General features: G+C 66.1%; 1 protein-coding gene across 1 annotated transcript in view; it reads left to right on the top strand.

The window, feature by feature from the left end:
- The first annotated feature begins 207 nt into the window (after positions 1–207).
- The window catches only part of PLEC (plectin), a 35389-nt gene continuing 11146 nt past the window's right edge, over positions 208–24450 (top strand). The window contains 30 exon segments of the mRNA XM_017883477.1: positions 208–944; positions 12354–12415; positions 12807–12896; positions 13811–13888; positions 13981–14073; positions 15037–15203; positions 15781–15896; positions 15977–16083; positions 16175–16294; positions 16375–16470; positions 16642–16769; positions 16994–17087; positions 17771–17925; positions 18011–18320; positions 18402–18479; positions 18553–18714; positions 18879–18983; positions 19088–19183; positions 19456–19581; positions 20404–20556; positions 20642–20796; positions 20879–21005; positions 21112–21295; positions 21370–21527; positions 21661–21839; positions 22667–22805; positions 22893–23249; positions 23324–23407; positions 23575–23679; positions 23770–23868. Coding sequence (XP_017738966.1) covers positions 422–944; positions 12354–12415; positions 12807–12896; positions 13811–13888; positions 13981–14073; positions 15037–15203; positions 15781–15896; positions 15977–16083; positions 16175–16294; positions 16375–16470; positions 16642–16769; positions 16994–17087; positions 17771–17925; positions 18011–18320; positions 18402–18479; positions 18553–18714; positions 18879–18983; positions 19088–19183; positions 19456–19581; positions 20404–20556; positions 20642–20796; positions 20879–21005; positions 21112–21295; positions 21370–21527; positions 21661–21839; positions 22667–22805; positions 22893–23249; positions 23324–23407; positions 23575–23679; positions 23770–23868 — 4446 coding nt within the window. The 5' untranslated portion in view covers positions 208–421.

Below are 24450 nucleotides of genomic sequence, written 5' to 3'. Positions count from 1 at the left end.
GAAGGATGTGTTTAGAAACTGATGTCATTTCTGACGTTGGAGCTGCGGGGCCTGGTGGGGGGAAAGGGGCAGCTGTGGGGATGGCCGCTGCCTCTTGAGGTGCCCCCTACTCTACAAGGGCCCCATCGGCTGTGGGTGGGAGGGGCCGCCCGTGCTGCTGAGTCAGAGGGGGCCGGCCCGGCATCCTGGAGGAGGGCGGGCAGCCGGCAGTGCCGGCAGGGATTGCACGGAGCCAGGCGCCGCGAGCCACACAGCCGGGAGCCCGCGCCCTCAGGCTCAGCACCCCAGCCTGCCTGCCTGCCTGCCCTGCCGCTGCCCGCTGTCACACCCTGTAGCGCGGGAGCCTCTCTCGGTGCCCCGGGCCTTCTTGTGCCCCGCCTGCTGCCTTTGCCCCTGCGCTGCCTGCCTGGCTCCAGCAGCCATGGTGGCCGGCATGCTCATGCCACGGGACCAGCTGCGGGCCATCTATGAAGTGCTCTTCCGCGAGGGTGTGATGGTGGCCAAGAAGGACCGGCGGCCCCGCAGCTGGCACCCCCATGTGCCCGGCGTCACCAACCTGCAGGTCATGCGTGCCATGGCGTCCCTGCGGGCACGGGGCCTGGTCCGCGAGACCTTTGCCTGGTGCCACTTTTACTGGTACCTCACCAATGAAGGCATTGCCCACCTCCGCCAGTACCTGCACCTGCCACCAGAGATCGTGCCCGCCTCTCTGCAGCGCGTGCGCCGCCCCGTCGCCATGGTAATGCCCGCACGCCGCACCCCCCATGTGCAGGCTGTGCAGGGTCCCCTGGGCTCCCCACCCAAGCGGGGGCCACTGCCGGTGGAGGAGCAGCGGGTCTACCGTCGGAAGGAGCTTGAGGAGGTGTCACCTGAGACCTCTGTGGTGCCTGCTACCACCCAGGGGACCCTGGCCAGGCCAGGCCCGGAGCCTGCCCCAGCCACAGGTCAGCTGCACCCTGACCCCAAGTCATGAGGGGTGGAAAGTGGGGGTCTGGTTTGTCGGGTCTTGGGCCTGGGCCTGGGCTGGAGTGGTTGCAGTGGTCGGCCGGCTTGTGGAGCGTTGCTCACACCAGCAGGTGGCCCCCCCCCGTCCGAGGGTGGGGGGTGTGCTTGCTGATGGACCCACATGGCCCCTCCTCCTCGGCTGGGGATCTTGGGGTGTATAGGCCAAGGAGGAGCCTGTGGCTGATGCCAGTGCCTCCCCAGGCACACCCTGGGGCGCCCCCTCCCCCTCTCCAACACTGCCCTTGGCTTCACCCCCTACGCCTCCTCTCCTGTCCCAGTGACCTGTCTGCCCCGAGGCTCCTTGGCACCGAGGTGGGGGTGTGCGAGGAGGTGCTGGCGCTGGTTGGGTGTGGCCCTCCTCCAGCACGTGGCCCGGCTGCCTCCCCTGCCACGGTGGTTGATGGGTCAGGCTTGGTGTTGCACAGAGTGCCCAGTGTGACCAGTAACTGAGTGCTTGGCCAGCTTGGGCTTGGTGGTGGCTGGGGACGGCCCTGGGCGGGATGGGGAGAAGCACAGGGTCCAGGCAGGTGGCTCCTCCGGCATGGCAGAGGCTGCCAGGCTGGGGTGTGGTGTGTGCTGGCCCAGCCTGGGGCCTAGATAGGCCCTTCCCTGTATGAACCAGGTCCCACAGGACAGGACGGGTCCTGTCGTCCCAGAGGCTTCCAGAGACCCTTTGCTCTGCCCCTTCTCTGTGGCCTCCGTCTGTCCACAAGCACCTGTACCAGCAGGACCCAGGTGGGCAGATGTGTCCCCTGCAGCCCAAGGCTCACACACGCACTGTGGAGCACTCTGCCCTCCGTGCTGGCTCGGGATGGCCCGATCCCCCAGCTTGAGGCCAGCCTGGCCCCCTCCTCCCTCTTTGGGCCTGGCACCTGGGGAGCAGCTTGCTGTCTCAGGCTGAAGAAGGGGGCCTAGAGTGGGGCTCTCAGGGTGGCCAGGAGTTTGCCAGGGGTGTCGGGGAGGGGGCCCAGGGGAGGCCCAAGTTTGGGGCACAGCTGCCTATATGGGGTGCTGGGCGGAGCTCTGGTGCTGGCTGGCCTGGGGTGAGTTGGACTTGTTGGGCCCATCTGGGAGGATCAGTGAGGCTGTGGGGTGGAGGCTGGCCTCCCCTCCTGGCTGTCTCTGAGGTCTCAGACAGGTTGTGTGTCCTCTCTAGCTCCTCTCTAAATAGACGACATGTCTCCCGACAGGAGGCATGAAACAAAGACCCAGCCCATGTAGCCTCCTTGCTGGCCTCTCCCACCCGGCACCCCTGCCCACCCATTCCCTGCTCATTTGGCAGCCCAGCCTCCTCATGCTCAACTCCTGGGTGTGGTGACTGGGAGCCCCTCCCCTCCTTTTTCTCCTTCCTTGTCCGTGGCTGGGCTGGGCCTGCAGGGCAGGCAGCTGGCGACAGGGCCAAGGGGGGGGGGTGCTGGGTGTGGCTGCAGCAGGCAGAGTGGAGGGCACCCCTCCCCGATGGAGGTGACTCAGTCCCCCTGAAGCCACAGCCGCCAGCGGCAGCTCAGAGTTTCCAACAGGAAGCGAGCCACAGCTCCGGGATGAGTCAGGGCCAGCAGGCTCAGACCCCTCTCTCCCCTGGACCTCACGGGTTGAGCTTGGGGATGGGAAGCTAGGGGAAGGAGGAGGCTGGGATGTGGAGTGGGGCAGAGGGCCAGGGCTGGGCCTCAGGCAGTGGCAGGGGTCATGATGGCCCTGCATACAGCCCGTGGCAGTTCTGATGATACCTGAGACCATGGACTTCTCGGAGTTTAAGTGATCAAGCAGTGAGCTACCCTGCCCTTCCCCACTGCACAGCCGCTCCATGGGTCGGCAGAAGGGCAAGGTCAGAGCTCGTGGGCCAGCTGTGCGGGTCCACGATGGCCCTGTTGGATGGGCTACCCCTCTCCATCCAGCCCTGGCTAGGGAGCGCCAGCTGTACCCCTGAGGTGAGGCCCCTGCCCTCCCTGTGCCCTGGTGGTCTGCTTATCCCTGGGTGGGGCCCCTCGGGGCCTGCTGGCAGCACATCTGTGTGGGAAGCCATCCGCCCACCTGCTTGCTTAGCCATGCACAGGCCAGTGCCAGACCCAGACGGAGCCCCTGCCCCAGGGGCCCCAGATATGTGGGGTGAACTGGGTGAGGCGAGAGTGATGGGGAAGTGGCTTCAGAAGCAATCAGGGAGGGCTCTGAGGAGGTGCCTGCCCTGCCAGGAGCAGCCTGGAGAGAGGGACAGAGGGAGGCCGGAAGGCCGGAGGGACTCATGGGAAGGCCCTGAACCTGTGGCAGAGAGTTTCAGTTGCTTGGTGTGATGGGAAGCTGTAGGAGTGTGTTTTTATATGTGAGTTTCATGTACATTTCATTTTTATTTTATTTATTGTTTTGAGATGGAGTCGCGCTCTGTTGCCCAGGCTGGAGTGCAGTAGCGCAATCTTGGCTCACTGCAACCTCCGCGTCCCGGGTTGAAGCGATTCTCCTGCCTCAGCCTCCTGAGTAGCTGGGATTACAGGCGTGAGCCACCACGCCTGGCTAAGTTTTGCTTTATTTTTTTAGTAGAGATGGGGTTTCGCCATGTTGGCTAGGCTAGTCTCGAACTCCTGACCTCAGGTGATCCGCCCGCCTCAGCCTCCCAAAGTGCTGAGATTACAGCTACCGCCCAGTCCTAATTTACCTTGCAAATAGCTATGCTTTGCCTGGCTCAACATTCTGAAGGAACCGAGGATTGTGTGGAGGAGACGCCAGCTGAGCGCTGTCCATGCACCAGCAACAGGCAGGGGCCAGGCAGCCACCACCATGGCGAGCACTGTCCACACACAGCACCTAGAGCTGCTTCTCTCAGCAAAGGGCAGGGGCCGGGAGCCGCCACCACTTCCGCTCTACACGGAGGACACGCCTGTGCCTCCGACCTCCCTCCTTGACCCTCTGTGGCCCTGTGTCAAGGAGGGCGCCTGGAGGTGGCCTGGCTGCCTTGCCCTTCTTCATGGCCACAGGGTGCCCTGGGTGGAGGTGGACTGTGGCCCGGCCAGCTCTCCACAGGGATCACTGGCTTGGCCGAGTCTCCTGTTTACCGGATTTCTGTAGATCGCTCGCAGGCTTCTAAGGGGAGTTATGGTGGGATTTGATTTGCACTTCACTGGTCAGCAAGCATCTGGGTGGAGAGGTATGGAGAGGGGAGGCAGGTGTCACCATCGCCCCGAGACACAATGCCTGGGGCTGTGTTGGTTGGGGAGGACTCAGGCGGAGGAAGGGACCACCTTTGGGGCTGAGGAACGTGAGTCTCAAGGAGTGGGATGGGGTGGGCAGTTTGGGGCTCTGCTCCCGCCTGGCTCATGAAATACCACTGGGCACATGGAGGCCTGGAATGTGGGTAGGAGGGTGGGAGGGCAGGGCTGGGCTGGTGGGGCCTGCAGCGGGAAGGGGAGGCTATAGGGTGGGGTCTGCTGGGCGGGGCAGGAACAGCAGGGAATACCCACGGGCTGGGGCCAGAGGGCTCTTGCAGGCAGGCCAGTCCCCTGCACCCCCAGGCGGATCTGCCCGGCTGGTCTGACCCGTCAGTCGGCTGGGCTTCAGCTCCGCTCACTGACTAAGGGGTGGCTGCGAGGAGGAGCCGCTGCTACCAGGGCATGAGTGGGCCCTCCCTCTGCCTCCCACCCCTTCCCTCCTTCCTGCCTCGCCTTCCTCCCTGCCGGCTCTCGGAGCGGCCTGGCCTGTGCGGCAGCCATGGACAGGTACAGCATGGAGGAGCTGATTCGGCTGGGCCAAGGTAGGGCAGGCAGAGCTGGGGGCTGTGGGAGGCAGAGGATGGGGAGCCAGGGACCAAGGCCTCCGGCTATGCAGGGCCACAAGGGGGCCGGGGCCGCCCCTGGCAGACCTGTCTCCCTGTTGCCCACAGTTCTGTGCCGTCAGACGCCAGAATCTGGGATGCAGGGATAGGCACGGCCCTCTCTTGGAGCTGCCCCAGGGGTGTGTGTGATGTGTGTCCCGGAAGCACAGGCCCGTCCGGGCCTCCGTGGAGTGGTAGAAGAACTGCCCGCTGCCAGCCTGGGGCATTCCTGCCTCCAGGAGCTGGTTCTCACCCAGGCTGTTGAGTCAGGCTCCTCTGAGGCTTCCCCAGCCTGTGGCAGGGAGTGGGCTGAAACGTCCAGCCTGTCGGCCCCTGCCTACTGCTGGCCAGATGCCGTCCTGGGCTCAGCTGGGAGTTGGGCCGTCTCTGGCATGCCTTTGGGGCAGCGGGTATCCCTGACCCTCAGGGCTGTCTGGGCCCACCCAACCCCTGGCCACCCAGAGCGGGCCACTGCAGGCATTTCCCTCAGCCACACGTTTTTGAGGTGTGGGGCTGGAGAGCAGGAGGCTGGGGTGGGCCCGGCCTTCTTGTTGTGCCTGGCCTTCCCAGCATGGACCGGGGTGTCCTGCCTAGTGGGCCGGGGCCAGGCTGATTCACTGTGCCTTGCTGTGGGCTGAAGTGACTACAGTGGAGGCCACCTGGGCTCAGATGGCAGCGTGCAGGACGGCGGGCGGCGCCTCAGGCTCCTGGTCAGTATGACGCATTCATGGTATAGGACTTCATGGGTTTTGCTGAGGGTTCCATGTGGTGCCAGGAGCAACGCTGTGGGATGGGGTAGACCATCAACGTGCATTCTGCTGGGCCTAAGGGGTGTGCCCAGCAGACGGGGGTTCCAGGGAGAGGAGCGGGACTGTGCATGCCCCACGTCCTGTTTCCCTGGCTGCACTGGGATCTGATCTGCATACGACATGCTATGGGCCTGCCTGTGACCAGGCCCTCTGACCCAGGCCTTCCACAGAGCAGGGCTTTGGGGCTCCTGGGTGGAGCCAGGCCAGTCTTCTGCTGTGGCCCAGGAGAGGCGTCTCCATCCCAGATCCCTGGGACCCCAGGAGAGGCTGTGCTGTGGGGCAGGCGCTGGCCTGGGTGGCCTGAGCCCTGATTTCGGGCTGCCTGGGTGTCTGGCCTGTGCGTGACCTTGGGGTGGCTGTCCCGGCCACCCGAGGGGCCAGGTGCTGCGTTGCGTGACCTGCGCAGGGCCCTCTGGGAGAATGGGCAGCCTCTTCTCTTGGCCCTTGCGGCCTTTCCAAGAGGACCCCTGGGTGGGCAGGGCAGGTGGGTGGGGACTGCACCCCTCCTGCAGGGACGTGAGCCTGCGCCCCCCTGCGCCCTGCTGTATTGTATTAGAACCCCTGTGGGAGCTGGGGGACCGAGGTGTCGGGTGGCATCTCCCAGCCAGACCCGACTGCAGCGGGGCCTGGGTGCCCTCGCGCTGCACGTCATGTTCTAAGTCTGGGTGGTGACGGTCCTCGCGCGCCTCCTCAGATATTTATATCCCCTGGGTCCCTGCCCACCGCTCCCCTCCCCCACAAGCTGCTGCTGACGGCGGCACGGCCGGCCGTGCCCTCCTCCCACCCGACGCTGCCGCTGGTGGCTTGTGCCTCCTCCGAGGGGCCTGTGACCTCCCACACCCCTGGCCCGCTCTGTCTGCCCCGTGGGCTCCTGCCACCATCCCCGATGAAGATCGTGCCCGGTAGGTGGGCAGCCCTTGAAAGCCTTGTGAAATCCCGGCCCCTTGCTGGGGACAGGAGCCAGAGGGCTGGGGCTGAGGCTGGAGGCCAGGGGCTCTGTCCCTTGCCCTGCACGCAGCCTGCCTCGTGCGCCCTCACCTAGACCCCCTCAGCCCCAGTCTCACTCGGGGGGCGCTGGGGCTGGTGAGGAGGGCGAAGTGAGGGAGTGCGGTGGGATCAGCTGCAGGCTTGGGTTGGGGGCTCTGGCATCCCTCCATGCCGGTCGGCTCTCCCCAGAGGGCAGCCTTGGAGGCGGCGTGGGCTGCTCAGGCCCCTCTTCTGGTGGGGACAGCAGGGGGAGGCTGGGAGGGAGGGTGTGTGCCAAGGCCGCGGGCAGTGCTGGGGGGCTGCAGCTTGGCCAAGCATGCGGCTGGCCCCTCCTCCCGGCGGGTGTGGCCGCGGGGACGCAGGGGTTAAGGCCAGCTAACCTTGAGTGTCAGTAGCTCTGCGCAGCGACAGCTGAGCCGGCCGGGTGGGGAGTGAGGGTGGGGAGGTGCCCAGGGCCGGACCGGCGGAGGGAGGAGGAGAGAAGGCGGGCGGGAGCTGTCGCGGGGCTGCCGCCACGTATGGGGCGGTCCTGCGGGCAGGGCAGGCTCCGGTCCCGGCGCTCCCCCTCGCTCACCCTGCATGCAGGGAGGGGGCTGTCTAGCCTGGAGCAGCCGGTTCCCAGCGCAGGAAGGGCAGCCCTGGCGGTTCTGTGTGGTGGCCATGGAGCCCTCAGGCAGCCTGTTTCCCTCCCTGGTGGTTGTGGGCCATGTCGTCACCCTGGCCGCTGTGTGGCACTGGCGCAGGGGACGTCGGTGGGCACAGGACGAGCAAGGTAAGCCCGACTGGTGGCTGCCAGGGACTTGGGGCGGGGCAGAGGGGCCGCCTGCCTCCCGCCCCTTCATTCCCTGTGCCCTCCTCTTCCTGTTTCCAAGCTGCATGTCAGTGAAAGCAGTGTTGCCCCCCGCCCCACCCTGCAGTGTAGACCCTGACCCTGCTGCAGTCCCAGGGCGGGGCGGGCTCTGCGGTGGCCCTCAGCCTGCAGCCTGTGCTGGGGAGGGTGGAAGGGGAGGCCGGCAGGGCAGGAGCCTGTGGCAGCCGCCGTGGCAGGGACAAGTGGGGCAGGTGCCTGTCCGGCCATCACTGAAGTAGAGGTGGCTCCCTGCCCACAGAGCAGGGGGTGGAGCCGCACACAGGTGAGGCAGGTGCCTTCATGCCCTCAGGCCCCACAGGGGGTGGGGGCAGCCAGGCTGTGCCCTGCCCTCCCTGCTCAAAGTCACCAGCTCCTGGGCTGTGGTCCCAGGTGGCAGCTGTGCCCAGTGCAGGATGGGGTGGGCTGGAGTGAATGGAGCCTGGGGCGGGGCTCTGGGGATTGGGCAGCTTCAAGCATGGGCTTCTGGCCAGAGGGACTGCCTATCGGGGACCTGGCCGGCTGGACCTCTCCTGCAGTGAGGGCGCTGCCTGGCTCAGCTCCTCTGCTGGATCCCAGGACTTGAGATGAGTCGAGATGGGGCTTCGGAGCTGCCGGGGACTCAGCTGCCAGGATGGGACTTGGGCTGAGGGCTTCTTCCCCATCCATGTTTTTGGCCGGAACCAGACACTGTCCCTGTCCCCCCACCTCAGCCCACAATTGCCCCCTTCGGCCACGGTCCTGGCTCACAGGATGCCTCTACTCCCAGGTGGTGCCAGACGTGGCTCAGCCCCTCGGTTCTGCCCCTAGCATTGTCTGCCCACCACCTGGCCCCATGCCCTGCCTTCCTCCCTGGGCCCCACAGTGCCATCCTGCTGGGAGGCCCCTCCCATGCCGCGGCAGTCCCGGGGCAGCCTCCCAGCCCGGCCCGTGGGTTGGGGCGCGGCTTCCTGGCTGCGCTGGGCGGGGCTGTGCGCCAGGGGCAGGTTCTTTGGGCCTGGGCCTCACTCCCGCAGTGGGCGGATTGTGGGGGGAGGTGGAAGAGGTGGGGAGCCAAGCCGGCGGCCTCACAGCCTGGGCTGGAAGCAGAGGCGCAGCCGTGGTCCAGCTCCCCGCACTGTCCGGGGTTCGAACCGGGGCTCAGGCCGTGACCGGCATGTCGGGGGCGGGGGGCGCCTTTGCCTCGCCGAGGGAGGTCTTGCTGGAGCGGCCGTGCTGGCTGGACGGGGGCTGCGAGCGGGCCCGCAGGGGCTACCTCTACCGGCAGCTGTGCTGCGTAGGTGGGTGCGGTGGCGTGGGCGTCGCTCTCACCTAGTGGGGCTTGGTCTCTGCTGGGAACCGCCGCCCGGCCTGGGACGGGGGTGGTGCCTTGGCCAGGTGCAGCCTTGCCCCCTGAGCTCCGGAAACACCTGGGGAAGCAGGCGGGGCGATATTCCCCTACCCCCATTTGTTTGTCTCCAGAGAAGGGGCTGGAGGGGGCGGGGCTGGCGTACTCCCAGCGGCTTCGCGTCAGCCTGGGCTTTGGCCCGGATTTCCAGGACGCGGGGGAGGGAGGAGGTGCTGAAGGCGGGGCTCCAGGCCTTCTGTGGACTTGCTGCAGTGCTGGGCCAGTGGGATTCCCTCCCTAGTCCTGGGATTTCCGTCCTAGGACTGTCTCCACTAGCGGCGGGACCTCAGCCATAGCATCCACACCTATAAAACGGGGGGCGACACTCCTCAGAGGGCCATGGCAGTGCCTGTCGTGAGGGACCCTGGGCTGGCGGCCGAGGGTCAGCTGCCCTGGACAGCACAGGTGTCAGGCAGGTGTGCAGAGGCACCTGAGCTGGGGGTGTTCTGGGTACGTCCCAGGTGGGAGAGCCAACTGAGCCACAGCTGTAGAGGGTGGGTGTGGCTTGGCTGGGTAGGGCCGTGGGGAGGGGGTGTCTGTTGGTTTTAGGGTCAGAATAAGAGGAATGGGGCATCCATGGTAGGGATCAAAGAGGCAGGCTGGGCTGGTAGGGAGGGGAGGTGATGACGAGGGAAGAGCTCAGAACAAAGAGGCGCCCAGAGGCAGGAAGTGGGGAAGGGGAACTCGAGCCAGGCTTGGGAGGTGGAGGCTCCTGACTGAGCCCCCAGCCCACCCAGCCCCAGCCCTGCCCTGCCCCAGCCCTTCTCCCCACCCTGCCCCTTCCCTTCCCTGAGCCCCTGCCCCATTCCTGTCCCTGGCCCGGCCCAGGGTGGCATCTTTGGAGGCCTGTTAGTGGCAGGGAGAAGGCTGGAACGGGGGCCTGACTAGGGTGGGGCCCACGCGGGTCCTGGACCTTGGCCCCGGCTCCTGGTTTCCAGCTGTCCTGGACTCCCTGTGCCCACCTCCCTGGCTGTTCCGGGATCTCACGCTGTGCCCCTCAGCAGAGTGGCAACCCCGTTCCCACAGGCAGGAGCCACCTGATCACGGCCGGGCCCCCAGAGCCTCACGCCCAGCAGGCGTCGTGCTTGGCCTCAGGATAGCTGCTGGGCCCCGGGCTTCTGAAGAGGCAGACAGTGTTTCCAGAGGCTTTGGACCCAGGGACGGGTGGCAGAGGTGTGGGGTGCGGGGTGTCCTTGGCACATGACTGGAGGCGCTGACCCGTACGGGGTCAGATTTTGGTTTGGGGGCTTCTGTGACTCCTGAGGTTCTGGAGGCTGCTGGGCCAGACAGGCAGAGCACGAGGGTCACCCTGAATCTCACGCCAGGCTCAGAGTCCATGCATGGAGACCAAGGGGTGTCTTTGTGGGGTGGGGTGTAAGACGTGGCAGAGCCCTGGGGGCTGACCGTGCCCCTTGGCGTGGGGCTTCCTCATCTCTGAGGGGTTTGGGCACCCCCTCCCTCACAGCCTCACGGGCAGTAGGAATGGGGTGGGGTGAGCTCTTCCCAGAACCAAGGCCTGAGTGCAGCTCCCAGCTGGACCGAATCTGCCTGATGTACGGCTGGAACATTCTTGTGGTTGGGGCAGCGCATTCTTTCCTATGGTGGTCGGGTGGGCTGGGCAGGCCCAGAAGCTGGCCAGAGGCAGCTCCGCCCCAGACCCCAGGGAGCCAGAGGCCTCAACCAGAGCTGGCCCTTTGCCCTTTGCCCTTTACAGCAGGAGGCTGCTTCCCTTGAGCCCCACCCAGCTGCAAACAGCACCCCCCACCCCTGGGGTCGCTTCCCCTCTGTGAGTCACAGGCCTGGGCCCCCTCCCCATCCCTGACTCACTGGCAGGGCCCCCCCTCCTGGGGCTTCCTGATGCTCCATCCCCCCACGGGGCCCAGCCTCCATGAGTCAGTCCTCGAGCCTCCGGCCTAAGGTGTCTGCCTGGGCCAGGGTGGGCTCTGCAGGTGGGCGCTGCTCCAGGATGTGCCAGATGGGCAGCTTGGAAGGGGCTAGGCCTGGCATGGGACCCCACTGGCCCCGGAGCAGTGGCCTGGCCTGCGCTGGGGCAGGGCAGGCACCATGGGGTAGGGTGTGCTCCCCGCTTCATGCAGGTCTGTGAGGAGGTGTGATTGGGGTGCTGCAAGAGCTGACGGGCAGCAGGCCCCCTCCCCTAGCCAGGTGTCAGCGGCTTCCCGAGTCCTCCGCGGCAGGGTGGGTGGGCAGAGGCTGAAGTAGGGCGTGGCCCGGGCCTGGAGGGAGCTCCAAAGAGAGGTGTGGCCTCAGAGCCCCTCCCATTGGGGGGCCCTTCAGTCTGTTGGGGGGTCCTTCTGGGTGGCCGTGGGGATGGCCTGTGTTCCTTTGTGGTCCTGGCACCGTCTGGTGTGCAGTGAAGTGCCGGCCCCCCCTGTGCCCACCTCGGGCACTGCATTGGGCAGGATGGGTGAGGAAACCCCGGTTTCCTGTCTCTGGCGGGCTGAGGGCGTGTCTGTGGGGGAGGGGGCTTCTTGCTCCTTCCCGCCGGGACACTCCCCTCCCTGGCGGCCTGGGCAGGGTGGGGCCTTAGGGGCGGGCCCACCTCGCCAGGGAGTACAGCAGGCAGGGAGTGGCCACATCGACTGGGGCTCTGAGCTGAGCCTGTGCCCCTGATCCGAGTGAGCGTCTCGTGGGGCTGCCAGCCTTCAGCTGCCTGTGTGCCACGCGGGGCTGCCCGGAGCACTGTGCCGAGGCTGAGGGTCTGGGCGACGAAGGTGTGGGGGTAGCATGTCTCAGAACCAGCTCCGCGTGCCGGCGCCCGAGGGCCTGGGCCGAAAGAGAACCAGCTCGGAGGACAACCTGTACCTGGCTGTGCTCAGGGCCTCTGAGGGCAAGAAAGGTAGCAGGGCTCCCCTTGGGCACCCCCGCCAGGCAGGGCGGGCCCCTGTGGGAGGAAGGCCCACATCCTGTGGCAGGAAGCCTTGGTACCGGGTGGGGGGCTGGTCTTGGAGATGAGGGTCGGGGGCCAGCCATCCCCACCCAACACAGAGTGGGCCAACAGGAGCCCACGAGGCTGATGGGGGGCCTCTGAGCATCAGGTGTAAGGCCTGGACGGGCGAGGAACTCTGCGCTCTGGGGAAGGTTCGCTGCTCTGTCAGCAGCACACACAGCTTCCCTTCTGACACCCCAGCGGGCCCTGGCCCTGGCTCTGGCTCTGCCACACCCCTGCTTGGGTCTCAGTCTGTAGGGGGCGGCGGGAGTGCAGGACAGGACATGTGTGCCCTGGGCTCAGGGTGCGGTCCAGGACCCTCCCATTTCCTCGGGGGAAGAGTCGGGTGGGGTGGTGCACCTGGCGGCGCCTGGGCCCCTGGCACCTGGGTCTCCGCTGTCCTGGCTGGGCTGCGGGTGAGGGCGCCTGGGTCTCAGTGTGTGATCTGAGGGAGGCTTTGGGGCTCCCCAGGCGGGACCTGGCCAGCCAGGCTGCCGTGTCTGCATGGTGGTCACCGGAGGGCCTCCGGGGCTTCTCCCAGGCCCCAGGTAAACTGGTCTTGTTTCCCTCAGATGAGCGGGATCGTGTGCAGAAGAAAACCTTCACCAAGTGGGTCAACAAACACCTCATCAAGGTGGGTGGTGCGTGCTCGTGTGTGTCACAGGGGCCGAGGCTGCGGGAGCCGCTGAGGGAGGGTGGCCCCCACCGCCTAAGGCTGTCCCCATGCTGCCTGTGCACTCACCTTTCATCTCTGAAACCTGTTATTTTCTGTCCTTTTTCTTCCCTATGCCTGCTCCTGTCTTTCTCTTCCTCCTCTTCCTTCTGGTTTTTCCTGGTCTCTTCTTGCAGCACTGGAGGGCAGAGGTAGGTGCCTCCGCGGGGCAGGGGTGTGTTCCATGGGCTCCTGGGGGACTCAGCCCCCGCCTCCTTCCCTCTGGTACTGGCACCCACTCGGTGGATCAGCCTCCCAGGGACTGTTGGTGGCTCCGGGGGGCTGGCCACCTCAGCTGCTGCTGTCCCCACAGGCCCAGAGGCACATCAGTGACTTGTATGAAGATCTCCGTGATGGCCACAACCTCATCTCCCTGCTGGAAGTCCTCTCGGGGGACAGCCTGGTACGTGTGCCCCTGCCCCCTCCGGGCCCTGCCTGCCCCCACCTGGAGACCTCTGCCTGCCTTCCCTCCTTGGGGCCTCTCCGGCCGCCCACTCTACTCAGAATCCAGCTTAGCCCTTCCTGCCGTCTCCCTGGGGGCAGCCTGGCCTCGTCCCTGGCAGTGCCTCCTGCCCAGGCTGCTGGGCATCACAGTCGAGGGCCTGGCCTGGGAGTGGCCGCAACCCTCGGACCTCGGCCGCTCTGGGCCTTGCTGCCCTCCACATCGGGGCTCTGGCACAGTAACCTCACGCTCTGCTCTGCTTTGGTTTCTCTGCTGCTTGGACTCTGAACCTTGACCTCTGCCCTTTACCCTTTGCCCTGCTCTGGCTGGGCAGCCGAGGGAGCGGGACGTAAGCAGGAGCTCACGCCTGGTGAGTGGCTGTGCCTGCTGGCCGCAGCGGCACGGGAGCTCCCCAAGACCATGGAGCCCAGCTTTCTGGGGGCTGGCGGCCCATCGGCCAACCCCTGCCTGGCTCTTGGGCGGGCAGGTGGTTGGGTGTCAAGCTGCCTGTCCACCGTGCTGCCCAGAGCTGGCCTGGGATCCACCAGCAGCTGCTGTGGCTGCCGTTGCCGGGCAGGAGGACCCCCCTTAGTGCCACTGCCCTCCACATGAGGCTTCCTGGCTGTTGTCTCCTCCCACCTCTTCCTTCCTTCCCTCAGCCTGGATCGCTGGACTTCCCGAGCCCTGATGGGCCTGGCCTGGCCCCTGGGCCGGTGGCCTCCCTTTCCCTGCGGGGGAGGGTGAACCTGGGATGAGAGGGGCTGCTGCCCCCTGGGGAAGACCCTTGGCTCGGTCACTGCGGTGCTTAGGGGGTGTTGAGGGTGGGGCCTGGGAGCTGCAGCTGCACTATGGGTGCTGACCGATCCTCCCCACAGCCCCGGGAGAAGGGGAGAATGCGTTTCCACAAGCTGCAGAATGTCCAGATTGCCCTGGACTACCTCCGGCACCGCCAGGTAAGGCTGCCTACCTGGCCCTGGGCCCCACCCAGCCCCTCACTAAGCCAGCCCTGCCCTGTGGGCCGTGACCGAGAGCCCCTCCCTCACAGGTGAAGCTGGTGAACATCAGGAATGACGACATTGCCGACGGCAACCCCAAGCTGACCCTTGGCCTCATCTGGACAATCATTCTGCACTTCCAGGTAGAACGCCTGCCCCCAGGACCCCCACCCCCTGCAGGAGTTTGCGGAGTAGCCTGGGCTCCTCGGCTGGCGGGCTGATCTGCTTTCTGGCTGGGGTGTGGCCCAGGAGGTGGCTGGCACCATAGGTATGGTGGCGCCTGGGTGCCTTCCTGCCAGCCACAGCCCTGGACTGGATCTGTGGCCTGAGGGTACAGGCCTCTCTCTGAGGCCACCTATCCGTGCCCTCTGGCCCTGGCTGGGCAGGGCCTGGAGCCTCCCTATGGAGGAATGCAGGCCCCGGTGCCTGCCCTGGGGAGGCTTCTGCAGCAGCGCAGGCTGAGTCACCCGCTGCTTGTCCTGGCTGCACAGGAAACCACAAATCTGAGAGCTGAGCAGGCAGAGCCTGGTGCTGGCACGGCAGCTGAGTCACACAGGCTGGCAGGACGACAGGCAGCTAGGGGTGGGTGGGCAGAACCTGGCCTGAGCATGCCACTGAGTGCAAAGCCAGGCTGCCAGAGGCCCCACCTGCCAGCCCAAAACCAGGGATGGAGCTTGACCCCCAGCCTTTTCCAGGCCTGGGGGTTCTGGGCCAGGTTTAGGGGTATACTTATGGGCTCCTCTTATGCCCACTGTCCTTCCACTCTGCTCCATCCCAGCCCCTGGAGGTGCAGGGTGCAGCCTAGCCCTCCCCAGTTAGGAGAGTGGGCACCTGCTGTGTGGTGGCAGTGAGGGTTGGGGGTTCTGAGCTACATGGTGGTAGATGCTACCAGCTGGAGTGGCTGGACTTGTGGCCCCGAGGCATGGCCAGTCCCAGCAGCTTCCCAACAGGGAAAGCCCTGGAGCCCAGTGCTGCCCTGGCTAGCTTGGTGGCCCCATGCACTGCCCTGGGTGCCGAGCTGCCCCTGCCCCTGTGCATGTGGCTGTGGGCACAGGGCAGGCCTGACAGCCGTGGCTGAGCTGTGGCCTCCTGTCCGCTGTGGGCAGATCTCAGACATCCAGGTGAGTGGGCAGTCGGAGGATATGACGGCCAAGGAGAAGCTGCTGCTGTGGTCACAGCGCATGGTGGAAGGGTACCAGGGCCTGCGATGTGACAACTTCACCTCCAGCTGGAGAGACGGCCGCCTCTTCAATGCCATCATCCACCGGCACAAGTACATGGCCCCGGGGCAGGGGCTGTGGGCTGGGGCACCCCACAGTGCCTCCGCTAGGCAACTTCAGACACGTCGGGGCAGGGAGGAGGGCAGGAGGAACAGAGATGAGTGCCAGCTGGCCGCCTCGGGGTGGTGGAGTTCAGGGCCCGGCCCTACCCGGGTGCCCTTCAGAAGCACCACCGCTTCCTCAAGGCTGGAGGTCCTGCAGGCTGCTGGTCCTCACAGCCAGGAGCATGTGCCCACTGTGGACGCCTCCGGGGGGGCCTGGTGGTCCTCACAGCCAGGAGCATGTGCCCGCTGTGGACACCTCCGGAGGGGCCTGGTGGGCAGGGTGGCTGCAGGGAGCGCTGCCTGGCACTCTCCGCTCTGCACAGTCCTCTGTGCTGTGCCCTGGCTCCTGGGCACGGGGCTGGCAGGGCGCTTTCAGCTCTGCCCGTGTGGCAACGTACCTTCAGGGTGAGTGTGGGGCGGGGTCCGTGGTTGCTGGGATGTGTGAGGAGCAAGCCTGTGCACCCGCCTGTGTGGTGTGGCCGCTGGTCTTGTCCCACCCACCTGACCAGCCACCTGCTTGTCCCAGGCCCATGCTCATCGACATGAACAAGGTGTACCGGCAGACCAACCTGGAGAACCTGGACCAGGCTTTCTCTGTGGCGGAGCGGGACCTGGGAGTGACACGGCTCCTGGACCCTGAGGGTACGTCTGCGTGGCCCTCCTCCCTGCCCCTTCCCCTGCTGCCTGCCCCAGAGCCCCCGCTGAGTTGCCCTTCCCTGCAGATGTGGATGTCCCTCAGCCCGACGAGAAGTCCATCATCACCTACGTCTCGTCGCTGTATGACGCCATGCCCCGTGTGCCAGACGTGCAGGATGGGGTGAGGGCCAACGTGAGTGGGGGGCCTGGAGGGCAGGGGGCTTGGGCCTGGATGCCCCGATGGCCCCTGACAGCCATCCGTGCCTGCCTGTGCCTGCCCGCAGGAGCTGCAGCTGCGCTGGCAGGAGTACCGGGAGCTGGTGCTGCTGCTGCTGCAGTGGATACGGCACCACACTGCTGCCTTCGAGGAACGCAGGTTCCCCTCCAGCTTCGAGGAGATCGAGGTGGGCCTGCCGTGCGGGGCGGGGTCCTGGGCCTGCCCTGAGGGCCGGGCATGGTTGCCGACACCCTCATCCCCCGGCAGATCCTGTGGTCTCAGTTCTTGAAGTTTAAGGAGATGGAGCTTCCAGCCAAGGAGGCCGACAAGAACCGCTCCAAGGGCATCTACCAATCGCTGGAGGTGAGTAGGGCCGCCGGAGGTGGGGGGTGTCCTAAAGGCTCTTCCAGAGCCCGACTTGGCCCTGCTTTTGGGACCAGGGCTGTCCCGGGTCTGGTGGGCTGGGGTCTGAGGGCCCTGCGCCCCATCCCCTGCCCCTTGCATATAGGGCCTGAGTTTGGCCCCTGTCCACAGGGAGCGGTGCAGGCAGGCCAGCTCAAGGTGCCCCCTGGCTACCATCCACTGGACGTGGAGAAAGAGTGGGGCAAGCTGCACGTGGCCATCCTGGAGCGGGAGAAGCAGCTCCGCAGCGAGTTTGAGAGGTGGGTGGGGCCCTGTGGTGGCAGGGGAACCACCCGAGGGTGAGTCACTGCCTGGGGAGGAAACCCCCGCCCACCCCGCCCCCGGTGGGGGAACCCGAGCTCCTACTGGCCTTAGGACAGTGGGCCACAGGCAGGGAGGCCAGAGCAGGAGGCGAGCTACAGTCTGTGGCCAGGGCTGTGCCGGACCCGGCCAACGCGGCCCCTTCCCCGTGCTTCTGCCGCAGGCTGGAGTGTCTTCAGCGCATCGTGACCAAGCTGCAGATGGAGGCGGGGCTGTGTGAGGAGCAGCTGAACCAGGCCGACACCCTGCTGCAGTCGGTAAGGGGTGTGGGGCAGGCAGCACGGGAGGGAAGCCAGAGGAGCCTGCCCCGCCCTGCAGCCGGAAAGCCAGGAGGGGGCTGTCTGCCTGGGCTCCTAGGGCAGGGGCAGGGGCGGGGCATGCGGTGGGGAGTCCAGGCCTGAGCTCCTCCCTCTGCAGCCAACTCTCACAGTGCAGCCAACTCTCACAGCCTGCTTTGGGCAGAGTTAGTTTCTGGTCACCGGGCAGAACACAGGGCGACTGCCTTGCTCCCGCCAGGCCCCCTCCCCTAGAGCGGTTTACTGTTAGGGGAGGGGTGAGGGGAGAGGTGAGGGGAGAGGTGAGGGGAGAGGTGAGGGGAGGGCCCAACCCACGCTGCTTGCCCAGGAGGACAGGGCCACACAGCATTACAAAAGGAGTTACCTGGGGTGGGTGACGGAGAATGAGGCCCAGGACCCCACGGACATGGTCATGGGGGTATGGGTTCCTGGACTGGGCAGAATTACTTTGGTCTTGGTCCCAATCCCCCAGAAGGCCAGCAGGAAGATGCGTGAGGTGGGCAGGGAGGGAAGGGGAAGGATGGGGACGGGGGCAGGGGCCCACTGAGGCTGAGGAAGCAGGTGAGGGTGGCCGTCTTGGCCAGGGCCCCTGTGAGGTCAGAGGGGGATCGGCTGTGCTCCAAGTCACGACAACGACCTTGCAGGATGTCCGGCTGCTGGCCGCAGGCAAGGTGCCGCAGCGGGCAGGGGAGGTGGAACGGGACCTGGACAAAGCGGATAGCATGATCCGGCTGCTGTTCAATGACGTGCAGACACTCAAGGATGGACGGCACCCGCAGGGCGAGCAGATGTACCGCAGGTGGGCCCCGCCCTGCCCTCCCTGATGCCCAGGTCCACACAGCCCCAGGCCTGCCAACACCTACCTGAGTCCTCTACTGCCCCAGGGTATACCGTCTGCACGAGCGCCTGGTAGCCATCCGCACCGAGTACAACCTCCGGCTGAAGGCAGGCGTGGCGGCCCCTGCAACCCAGGCGACTCTGCAGAGTGTGCAGAGGCGCCCTGAGCTGGAGGACTCCACTCTGCGCTACCTGGAGGACCTGCTGGCGTGGGTAGAGGAGAACCAGCACCGTGTGGATGGCGCTGAGTGGGGTGTGGACCTGCCCAGCGTGGAGGCGCAGCTGGGCAGCCACCGAGGCCTGCACCAGTCCATCGAAGAATTCCGGGCCAAGATTGAGCGGGCGCGGAGTGATGAGGTGGGTGGCACTGAGCGATGGGCAGCGGAGGGGGTGGGCTGGGCCCAGCCACTGCAGGCCTCACCATCTCATCTGTTGCAGGGCCAGCTCTCCCCCGCCACCCGGGGTGCCTACCGTGACTGCCTGGGTCGGCTGGACCTGCAGTACGCCAAGCTGCTGGTGAGTGGGGGCAGGGCCAACTGGGGGAGGTGGGTAGTCCGCGGCCTGCTGACACGCACCCTCCTGCCCACAGAACTCCTCGAAGGCCCGCCTTAGGTCCCTGGAGAGCTTGCACAGCTTTGTGGCAGCTGCCACTAAGGAGCTAATGTGGCTAAACGAGAAGGAGGAGGAGGAGGTGGGCTTCGACTGGAGCGACCGCAACACCAACATGACTGCCAAGAAGGAGAGCTACTCGGTGAGGGGTGGCCCAGCGCCCTTGAACCCCACAGCCCCCTCCCCGCTGTGCCCTGGCTGTTCCCTGTAGTCAGAGACCAGTGGGGGCCCTGGGTCGAGTTTGCTGGGAGCTTGGCAAAGCTGGGTGTGGCCGGCCAGCCCTGAGACCCTTTGCCCTGGTGCCAGGCCCTGATGCGGGAGCTGGAGCTGAAGGAGAAGAAGATCAAGGAGCTCCAGAGTGCTGGGGACCGGCTGCTGCGGGAGGACCACCCGGCCCGGCCCACGGTGGAGGTAGGGCTGAGGGAGCCACCCAGGGCTTCCTGGGCAGGGGCGGGGCTGCAGAGGGGGCCATGCTGGGCCCCAGGTGGGACTGACAAGGACCTGCTGCCCTGTAGTCTTTCCAGGCGGCCCTGCAGACGCAGTGGAGCTGGATGCTGCAGCTGTGCTGCTGCATCGAGGCACACCTGAAGGAGAACGCTGCCTACTTTCAGGTGAGAACTGGAGCTCCCCTCCCCACTGTGGCTCAGTGGCAGCCTTGGAGGAGCCCCTGGACCCCCTCAGCAGCTCCAGTCAGCAACCCTTCTATCTGTTGCCAGCTGCTACCCGCAGCCTGACCGGGGCCTTAGCCAGGGATGCTCCCCAGGCCTCCTGGGGGCTTTGCCACTCCTTCCTCAGTGCCCCCGTCTTGGGCCTGCCCTGGGAGAGCTGTGGGCTAGGGCTCTGGTCCCAGGTAGCCCGGCGTGACCCCCTCCCGCTGCCCCAGTTTTTCTCAGACGTGCGGGAGGCCGAGGGGCAGTTGCAGAAGCTGCAGGAGGCGCTGCGTAGGAAGTACAGCTGTGATCGCTCCGCCACCGTCACCCGGCTGGAGGACCTGCTGCAGGATGCCCAGGTGAGGGAAGGGGTGTGCAGGGGCATGTCAGCAGAGGCTGGCCTGGAGTCTGGGCTGCATGGATACCCTGGAGACTGGTGGGGGGGGCAACTGGAGGGGCCAGCAGGGGTTGGGAGGCACCATGGGGGGTGTACAGGTCAGCTGACGGGGGAATGAGGCAGGGTGTGGGGAGCCAAGAGGCATCCGGTCTGAGTGGGGCCACCCCCATCTCCACAGCCACAGAGCTAGTAGAAGCCTGAAGGCAGCAGCTGTTGCCAGCCCTTGTTCTGTAGAAGGGGCAGCAGCTGTTTGGCCTGAGATCTGGAGTGGGCAGAGTGGAGCTGGGCTTCGTGCTCTGGGGGCAGGAGTGGGATCACCCAGGAGGGTGGGGGCACAGTGGGGAGTAACAGGGAAAAGGGACTGGAGGCTGGAATGGCCTCTGAGGTCGGCAGGGCTGGGCCTGGGGGAGAGCCGGCAGCTCCCAGGTACATCCTGCAGCCTGGCCCCCGCAGGGGGTGGGATGGGAGGAGGTAGTGACCTTCTGCAGCCTGCAGGGGAGGGGCAAGGGGTGAGGGCACTGTAGGGGCCAGAGCGTAGCTGAGGACATGGTGGTGAGCTGGGGTGAGAGGAGGGTGCTCTATCTGGGTTGGGAAGGAGCGAGGGCGCATAGGTCTGCTTGGGGCCAACCCCCGGGGCCCGTCCCAGCTACACCTCCTGTTTTCAAGTGCCGCCACCCCGGGAGCATCAGGAGGACCCCACAGGCCTGGTCCAGAGTCTGGGGGTGCCTGGGGCAGGCCTGTGGGTCTCCATGGCCCTTGTCTGGATGCTGCTCCTCCCCCACAGGACGAAAAGGAACAGCTTAACGAGTACAAGGGGCACCTCTCAGGCCTGGCCAAGCGGGCCAAGGCCATCGTGCAGCTGAAGCCCCGCCACCCAGCCCACCCCATGCGGAGCCGCCTGCCCCTGCTGGCCGTGTGCGACTATAAGCAGGTGGAGGTGAGGGCAGGCCCAGGCTCCACCGGGGGGCGTGGCCAGGCAGGGCACAGTGTGGCTGTGTCCTCACCAACTCTGCCCGTTCCAGGTAACCGTGCACAAGGGTGACGAGTGCCAGCTGGTGGGCCCTGCGCAGCCGTCCCACTGGAAGGTGCTCAGCAGCTCCGGCAGTGAGGCCGCCGTGCCCTCCGTGTGCTTCCTGGTGCCACCGCCCAACCAGGAGGCCCAGGAGGCTGTCACCAGGTGGATGGCAGGGGCTCAGCAGGTGGGGGGTGGACGGCGGGTGGGACGCTGATGATGCTGACTTACAGCCCTGACCTGCCAGGCTGGAGGCCCAGCACCAGGCCCTGGTCACTCTGTGGCACCAGTTGCACGTGGACATGAAGAGCCTTCTGGCCTGGCAGAGCCTTCGCCGTGACGTGCAGCTCATCCGCTCCTGGTCCCTGGCCACGGTACGCCTGCCCCCCAGCCAGGGGCTCTCTGGGTGGGAGGAGGGGAGGGGCATTCTGCAGGGCACAGCCGCCTCGCCCGGCACTTAGCCCCACGTGCTTCCCCCAGTTCCGCACCCTGAAGCCAGAGGAGCAGCGCCAAGCCCTGCACAGCCTGGAGTTGCACTACCAGGCCTTCCTGCGGGACAGCCAGGACGCAGGCGGCTTTGGGCCTGAGGACCGGCTGATGGCCGAGCGCGAGTACGGCTCCTGCAGCCACCACTACCAGCAGCTACTGCAGAGCCTGGAGCAGGGTAGGGCATGGCAGGGCTGGGGCGGTTGGGCTGGTGTGAGGTGGGCAGTGGAGTGACCCGGATGTGTTCCCCAGGTGCACAGGAAGAGTCTCGCTGCCAGCGTTGCATCTCCGAGCTCAAAGACATCCGGCTGCAGCTGGAGGCCTGTGAGACGCGCACCGTGCACCGCCTGCGGCTGCCGCTGGACAAAGAGCCGGCCCGGGAGTGTGCACAGCGCATCGCTGAGCAGCAGGCAGGGGTTGTCCCCACCCTGTCCAGTCCCATCCCTCTCCCCATCTCTCTTCCCACCCTCCCTCCTTCGGCCCTCAAGGGGCACTGTGTGCTGCGCCTGGTGGTAAGTGCATTCCCACTCCCTGTCTTTGCAGAAGGCGCAGGCGGAGGTGGAGGGACTGGGTAAAGGGGTCGCCCGGCTCTCTGCCGAGGCCGAGAAGGTCCTGGCCCTGCCAGAGCCATCACCTGCGGCCCCCACGCTGCGCTCAGAGCTGGAGCTGACGCTGGGCAAGCTGGAGCAAGTCCGCAGCCTGTCTGCCATCTACCTGGAGAAGTGAGTGCACCTGGCCACAGGCGAGGTGGGCTTGGGAGGTGCTGGCCAGGTGGTGGGAGGCCCAGGCTGGGGTGGCGGCCACAGAGGTGGTGAGAAGAGTTCGGGGCTGCATGCTCTTCTACAGTGGTGGCCAGGGGACTTCCTGGTGATGAGATTTGGGTGTGGGGAAGAGAGAGTGGAGCTGGGTGGTGGTTGCTGAGTGAGGTGGGGAGGCTGTGGATCCACTTTCAGCGGTATAGTAAGGAATTCCGCACCTTGCCTCTTGTCTGTCTTGTTCCTGGCCTGGATTTAACGGCCTCTGGCATTTATTTCCAATGGGTTATGTCATAGTCTCTTCCTGTGTTGCAAACCACATGTCCACCCCCTATCTACTCTTCACAAAACCGACACAGTGATAGGGCTGCCACTGTCTGCTACAGGGTGCCATTTCCACCCTAGTGTCCCCTTTACCTGGTCTTGGGCTGCAAGGGCTGAGAACTATGCTTCCAGGCTGTGTGGGCACCAGGACACTATTGTCATGGTGGGCTCTTGTCAAGAGTGGGCTCTTCCTGTCTCAGGGCCTTGGGGTCTGCCGTTCCTGGCTGGCACACTCCCTCTTCCCTCTTCAGGCTGGGGCCTGAGTGTCCTTGAGTTGCAGAGGCTCCCAGCCTCCTTCTCCCCAAGTCTGTTCTTCCTGAAGCAAGCCTGTGACCACAGGGTCCGCCGACCCCCCAGGGTTGGGTCTGGGCTTGGCAGGCAGCACCTTGGGTCGCTGTGGCTCGGGTTCCATCCCCTTGGGCTGTTGCTCGAACCCCATGTCCTGGCCCTGAGTCGTGCTTTCCCGCCAGGCTCAAGACCATCAGCCTGGTGATCCACAGCACGCAGGGAGCCGAGGAGGTGCTCAGGGCCCACGAGGAGCAGCTCAAAGAGGCCCAGGCCGTGCCGGCCACCCTCCCGGAGCTCGAGGCCACCAAGGCCTCTCTGAAGGTACTGTTTCGGGGCTTGGACCTCACGGTGGGATGGGGGTACAGCGGGCCCAGCTGAAACTGCACACGCCCCTCCTGTCCCCAACAGAAGCTGCGGTCCCAGGCTGAGGCACAGCAGCCCATGTTCGACGCCCTGCGGGATGAGCTGCGGGGGGCGCAGGAGGTGGGGGAGCGACTGCAGCAGCGGCACGGGGAGCGGGATGTGGAAGTGGAGCGCTGGCGGGAGCGGGTTGCCCAGCTGCTTGAGCGCTGGCAGGCTGTGTTGGCCCAGACCGACGTGCGGCAGCGTGAGCTTGAGCAACTGGGCCGCCAGCTGCGTTACTACCGCGAGAGCGCAGACCCCTTGGGCGCCTGGCTGCAGGACGCCAGGCAGCGGCAGGAGCAGATCCAGGCCGTGCCGCTGGCCAACAGCCAGGCTGTGCGGGAGCAGCTGCGGCAGGAGAAGGTGGGCCTGGGTCGGTGGGAACAGGGTGGCTGGGCATGCCCTGCGGCCGCTGCTCTAACCGCACCGTCCCCCAGGCCCTTGTGGAAGAGATCGAGCGCCATGGCGAGAAGGTCGAGGAGTGCCAGAGGTTTGCGAAACAGTACATCAACGCCATCAAGGTAAGACCCCGCCGCCTGCGCCAGGCCCCAAGTCCAGGACTGTTGCCAGGGCAGCGGGCTTTCCCTGAGCCTGGGCCATGCCAGGGAAAGCCTGTGTGAGGGTTTGGGGGCTGGACAGGGGTCACCAGAGGGCAGAGCTGGTGGCTGACCACAGTGCATTCCCACAGGACTATGAACTCCAGCTGGTCACATACAAGGCGCAGCTTGAGCCGGTGGCCTCCCCGGCCAAGAAGCCGAAGGTCCAGTCCGGGTCAGAGAGTGTCATCCAGGAGGTAGGGCGGGGCTGAACCTAGCTGGACGAGGAGCTGGCGGGCCTCTTGAGTTGTGGCTCTTGCAGGGCTAACCCTGGCTGTACTTCACAGTATGTGGACCTGCGTACACGCTACAGTGAGCTGACCACACTCACGAGCCAGTATATCAAGTTTATCAGCGAGACTCTGCGTCGCATGGAGGAGGAGGAGGTACAGCCCATTGGGCAGAGGCTGGGCGGAGGGGTCTATCTCACCACCTGTTGCGGCCCACACGCAGCCAGAGGAGCTGCCTGAGGCCACTTCTTGTGGCCCTCCCCACTCTCCCCGCTGGCGCTGCCAGCACCCTCTGCCCCCAGCTCAGCCTGCCCCACCTGTGGCCTGCCCCCTGGCCTGGCGCGGCTACACTGCTCCCCCACAGTGGCTGGCGCCACCTCTCCTCCCTCGTGAGCATCCCCTCTGCAGCCCAGCGGCCTCCTGTGTGCTCTACCTTGGCGTTCTGCGTTGGCCTCTCCGCTCAACCCTTTGCTGCCAGAAGTCGGGGGTGTTGGGTTGTGGGGCTTGGGAGGGGTCTTCCAAGGCACCCACCTGTTGGCTTCTCCTTACTTTCTGCGTGGCCCTGAATCCTCTTCCGAGCTGGCTCGGGTCTGCACTGCTGTCTCCACGTTGGCCGCCTCGCCTCACCCTGCCCCACCCAGGCTTCCCACCCTGGTTGGGGAGAGGGGTCCAGTGGTGGGAGCCAGGCCCCCTGGTGTCCAGCAGAGCTCAGGCAGGGCTGCGTGCTGGGCGTGGCTC

Source organism: Rhinopithecus bieti, unplaced genomic scaffold (assembly GCF_001698545.2).
Source record: "Rhinopithecus bieti isolate Rb0 unplaced genomic scaffold, ASM169854v2 scaffold_13617, whole genome shotgun sequence".
Taxonomy (NCBI): domain Eukaryota; kingdom Metazoa; phylum Chordata; class Mammalia; order Primates; family Cercopithecidae; genus Rhinopithecus; species Rhinopithecus bieti.
This window is presented reverse-complemented; position numbering and strand designations above follow the sequence as displayed.